The sequence below is a fragment of the Lipotes vexillifer genome, unplaced genomic scaffold, assembly GCF_000442215.2.
Source record: "Lipotes vexillifer unplaced genomic scaffold, Lipotes_vexillifer_v1.1 scaffold248, whole genome shotgun sequence".
NCBI classification, from domain to species: Eukaryota; Metazoa; Chordata; class Mammalia; order Artiodactyla; family Lipotidae; genus Lipotes; species Lipotes vexillifer.
In genome coordinates this window covers 1,951,492-1,957,085 of record NW_006777568.1, presented here as the reverse complement: position 1 = coordinate 1,957,085, position 5,594 = coordinate 1,951,492, and the positions used below count along the sequence as shown (strand labels likewise).

The 5,594-nt window shown below is 51.5% G+C and overlaps 1 protein-coding gene across 1 annotated transcript in view; it reads right to left on the bottom strand.

The window, feature by feature from the left end:
* Positions 1–379: 379 nt before the first annotated feature.
* The window catches only part of CLRN3 (clarin 3), a 12,587-nt gene continuing 7,372 nt past the window's right edge, over positions 380–5,594 (bottom strand). Inside the window, exon 3 of the mRNA XM_007451180.1 lies at positions 380–660. Coding sequence (XP_007451242.1) covers positions 380–660 — 281 coding nt within the window. The remainder of the gene's footprint in view (positions 661–5,594) is intronic.

The following is a 5,594-nucleotide window of genomic DNA, read 5'->3' as shown; positions in this document are numbered from 1 at the left end:
CCTGAGGCGAATGAGATCATAGGTACCAAAGGGCTTTGAGCAACTCAAAGGGAAGGTGTGTAACCCAAACCTTTATTACCTAAGAGACTGAGACCAGGTCAGAAGGGTCCATAGGCTCACAATCATTCTACTGCTTTGAACACTACAAGGACTGGAGAGCTTTCTTTTTCATCTTCCCCACCCTCATGGGAAGAATCTTTTTTCAAGGGTACATCAGTTATGAAGAACATAGTGTCATGAGATACAAAAACTGTCACAGGATGACAGTCAAACAAGGCCTGCACTTTACCTGCCGATCATCCAGACAAGCCAGCCAGTTACTGCTCGGGGAGCTGGCATACAACAGAGTAGACCTAACCACCAAGCGCGGATGTAGAATTCAGAATAAAATTCCATCCCTTGGGGCATATTCCATGGGCTTTTTCTGCTCCTGCTTCCACTGGTATCTGGCCTTCTGGTAGAAGGTGATGATGACCACGGTGACTATGTTTAGAAGAATGACGAGCAGGGTGAGCCAGAATGAGTATCCGTAACTGTGGGAGGTTCCTTGTTGAGTGACTGCTGGATAAAGTGGGTAGAGCCTCTGGGCCAGCTCTTCTGAGAGATGATTGGATTGTGTGTTCCCCACAAAGAGCACCATGCTTATGAATATGAAGGATGCTGAAAGGAAGCAATAGTTTCATAGATAACATGGTGATACATTTTTTAATGTCACTGTTTTCCTTTATCACACGTACTCTATGGGTGTTCAGTCTACACTGGGATTTACTCTCTTTTAAGCATTAGGGGGAATGTAAAAGAAATGAAATGGCGTGAGCTAGATTCTAGGCTCCAAATGCTAAAGACGGTGCAGGGCGGTTGTGGACAGGGACAAACATTCAGCTCAAGCCCTTTCAGAAGGAGCTGCTCTGCCCACTTTCCTGGGCAATGAACCTAGCAGGTGTACTGAATGAGGGATGAATAAATGCCTGAACACAGGGGTCAACCGGGAAACTATCTAGAGAGACCAGCGGGATGGGAAGGCTGAGGAAGGACAAATAGAAAAGGCAGCCCAGACAGAGACTCGTGGTGGTTGATGAACTCAGAGCATCCGGGTCTGTGAGGCACAAGCTCATCTGATGGGGAGGGGTGCTGAGGGTCCTGAGCACAGGATACAGAGGGTGAGCCCACTTGGAGAGCTCTGACTGCCAGCTCGGGAGCTGGGATTTCATTCTACACACAACAGAGCACAGCATTTAACCAGGAAGGATCTCTTTACTAAACTCATTTTAGAAGAGCATTTTAGTAGTGTATATATGTCCATGCCACTACCAAATGTAAAATAGACAGCTAGTGGGAAGCAGCCGCATAGCACAGGGAGATCAGCTCGGTGCTTTGTGACCACCTAGAGGGGTGGGATAGGGAGGGTGGGAGGGAGGGAGACGCAAGAGGGAGGGGATATGGGAACATATGTATATGTGTAACTGATTCACTTTGTTATAAAGCAGAAACTAACACACCATCGTAAAGCAATGATACTCCAGTAAAGATGTTTAAAAAAGTAATAATAATAATAATACCTACCTGGAAGGGTTGTTGTAAGAATTAAATGAATTCATATATATATAAAAAGAAAAAGAAGAGCATTTAAAATTTTTAGCTTCCCTTTTTTATTCTTCACAATGTCCTTCACTAGAGCACATTCCTCCATTTTGACTTTGGAAAACTCCTTTGGCCTAGTTAAGGAACATAGTTCTGGAGTCAGAGAGAGCAGGGCTCAAGGGCTCCAGCTACTGGCGTTGGGAGATGAAGCTTAGCTTCTCTGAACCTCATCCCTCATCTTCCAAAGTGGGCGAGCTAGAGACACAAAGTAGATTCATGGCTGCTTAGGACTGGGGATGGCCTCGGGGGAAGAGTTTCCTTTTGAGACCATGAAAATATTCTAAAATCAACTGTGGTGATGGTTGCACAGATCTGTGAATATACTAAAACCACTGAATGGCACAGGTTAAACAGGTGAACTGTATGGTATGTGAGTCATATCTCAATTAAGCTGTTTAAAAAGGCGGAAGAAGAAAGGTCAGGACGCAGACGTTCCAGACGCGTGATGCTGCTGGTGAACTGTCTGGTGGGGCGGGGCCTGAGCACGCCGGGTGGCTGTCCGGGAATCCCCAGGACAGAGGTCCTTCGGGACACAGGCTGCGTGACTCGTCATCTGCTGACATTTACCCAGAACTAGAAGGACATTTTGGCATCAAACTTGTCCTGATCGTAACCCACACCCAGGGAACGGCCCTCCAGAGGCCCTAGTGAGAGGGCTTCTGCGTGAAGACTTCTCACTCTCCGTGATGACGGTCTTTCATCCTCAACCTAATGGTTTTATTTCTTAATAATAAAAGGAGTGGGTACATACAAACCCCCTCCTCTCTGCGCTATGCGTCTCACACCCCTTAATTATCCTTCATCGTGCTCTTGGGAAGTTTCTAATGAGAGCTTAGTCATAAAGGGGTAGGATGGAAGTGGGTTAAATGCTTTTTTCCGAAGTGGATGCTTTGATTTGAATTGGGAGGGGCCGCCATGGACACGGATGCTGACCTGAGCCCCCTGAAAAAGGGCACACTGCTCACAGCCTGTCGTCCGGCTTCTGGGACAGGAGGGTTATTGGACCTGGAGGGAGCCCCTGGTAGAAGGAGGAGGCCCTGAAGGCTCGGGACACTGGCTTCCCACCCCAGCCTGTCCCCATCGGGCCATGTGACCTGCCGGGTTACTCTCTGCTCTCAGTTCCTGGACTGAGGATCAAATGTGTTGGGACATACCGTCTGCAAGGTTCTCTCCGGCTCCATCATCTCTCAGACTACAGTTCTATCCCCTGGGGTCAGGGTTGCGCCATGCCAGGCTGGGGTCAGAGGCCGCAGGGGCCCGGGAGGTGATGCTGGTATTTTTCTCCTCAGAGCAGAATCCCAGGGCTTCCCTGGTGGCGCAGTGGTTAAGAATCCACCTGCCAATGCAGGGGACACGGTTTGAGCCCTGGCCTGGGAAGATCCCACATGCTGTGGAGCAACTAAGTCCATGCGCCACAACTACTGAGCCTGCGCTCTAGAGCCCGTGCGCCACAACTACTGAGCCTGCGCTCTAGAGCCCGCGAGCCACAACTACTGAAGCCCGTGCTCCTAGAGCCCACGTGCCACAACTACTGAGCCCGTGCACCACAACTACTGAAGCCCATGTGCCTAGAGCCCATGCTCCGCAACAAGAGAAGCCACCGCAATGAGAAGCCTGTGTACCTCAACGAAGAGTGGCCCCCTCTCGCCACAACTAGAGAAAGCCTGCGTGCAGCAACGAAGACCCAACGCAGCCAAAAATGAATAAATAAATATTTTAAAAAAGCAGAACCCCCTCCCGATCCTCCAGAAACAAACGAGCGAACCACTCCCTCTTCCCTGCAGCCAAGGAGAGGGTGTCCAAGCCCAGCCTGGAGAGGGGTGTGTGGCCCTTCCCTCTGCCTCCAGGACCCCTGAGGGCAGCCTGACCCCTGCGCTCTCCCCACGGTGACCCAAGGTAAGGACACAGTGATGGCATCTCTGTGGCCAAAACCCTCTGCAGGCTGAGCCTCCCATGAACTGTTTTCACTAAGTTCTCCGACCAAACATGGGGCCCAAGTCTGCCCTATCAAAGCTGGAGGCTGTGAGGACCTTCAGAGGCAAAGCCAAATGCTGAACAGAGAGGCAAAGTCAAAGTCTCCGAGTGTGTTTCTGCCCAGCTCACAGCCTCTCTGTGTGTCAGAACTTGCCCCAAGCCTGGGAGGGAACGTGGCCGGAGTTTGCTGCCTGGCAACAAGCTTAGACTCGATCATGGAGAAAGAGGCTGAAAGCCTGGGGCTCCCTCCTGCCGAGATGGAGGGATGCGCTCCGAGCCCTGCAGGTGTAGACCGAGGAACGGGGGCCGGCTTTGTCCCGCTGGGCCCACGTCGGACCTTCCCGTCTGGTCCGAGAGCCCGATGTTCCTCTCAGATCCATCCTCCCCAGCTCCCAGGTGGTCAGTCCTCTGCCAAGGGGCTCAGTCAGTGAATTCAACCCTGCCGGCTGTGGAGCTTGCTCCAGAAATGGAGAAGGGCAATTCTAGTGAGAGTCAGATTTGGGGGTAAAAGTCGTCTTTTCTCCTGGGGTTGCTGCATCGGTGGTGGGCCAGGAAGGGCTGGCAGCCCTCTTGCCTTTAAGAGGACCAGCCCAGCTGCTTAATGATAGGGGAACGCTGGAGGAGGACAGAGTTCTGGTGGTGCTGGATCCAGCTGTACCTGAAGCCACAGCGTCCCTCAGCTTCTTAATCATATGAGCAAAAATTAAAATAATCTATTTTTTACCCTGGCAATGAGTGCCAATGAGTCTTGCCTTTGCTTTGGTTGACGGAGATGAGCGAGCATCCTAGAAACAGCTTGGGGCAAGGAACCCTGGCATCTGGATGAGGATCTCTGAGTTCAGAGCCAATTCCCTCAGCTCCACTGTGAGCCAGGAAGCAGGAATACTCATTCCACGGGACTGTTGTGCCTGGCCCACAGCAGATGCCCTTTAAATTGGGGCATTTGTTTGTTTTTACCACCGGGTAGTAAAATCACAGAAAGAAAGGAAAGGGCTAGTCATGTGTGGATGTGGCCACACCAGCCTGACACCAGACGCTCAGAGCTGAGGGGTGAGTGTGCGACTTGGCCATGGTGCAGGCTTGCCCAGGGCAGCCCAAGTTTCCACCATTGCAGTGCACGGTAGTTATGAATTGCGCTTGCTCGAGCAGTGAGTTGCATGGCTCTCCCTTGTATCTGTGCTGGGCTGGGACTGGCTCACACATCTCCTCAACCATTAGCTTGAAAAAGGCCGCAGTGGAAGTGTTTACACACTCGCACCAGCCAGGGCTGTAGTCAGGGCTTCCCTCCCCCAAGAGCCGGGTGTTCATTCTCAGCACAGCACCGCTGGGAGCCACAGCACAGGGGTCCCTCCAGCCACCTGCAGCGGCCAGTGTGAGGATGGCCTCTCAGCAGGAGGACAGGAGAAAGCTGCTGCCCAGAGCCCCTCCTCTGAGGCTTCCTTACAGCCTAATATCCAGGGCACCTTTCTTTGTCCCTGAACGTTCCTGGTCTGTGTTAAAAATGCACCACTGGGCTTCCTTGGTGGCGGAGTGGTTAAGAATCCACCACTGCAGGGGACACGGGTTTGAACCCTGGTCCAGGAAGATCCCACATGCCGCAGAGCAACTAAGCCCATGTTCCACAACTACTGAGCCTGTGCTCTAGAGCCCGTGAGCCACAACTACTGAAGCCCATGTGCCTGGAGCCCATGCTCTGCAACAAGAGAAGCCACTGCAATGAGAAGCCCGCACACCGCAACAAAGAGCAGCCACAGCTCGCTGCAACTAGAGAAAGCCCGCGTGCAGCAACGAACACCCAACGCAGCCAAAAATAAAATTAAAAAAAAAAATTTATAAAAATAAATAAATAAATAAAGTAACCCATTTTTTAAAAAAATGCACCACCTGTGGCTTACACGCGAGCACCTCCAGAGCCGTCCAGTTAGTAGGATGGGCTGCTTCTGATCCGATCTCGAGATCAGGTTCTCGTGGAAGGAGGG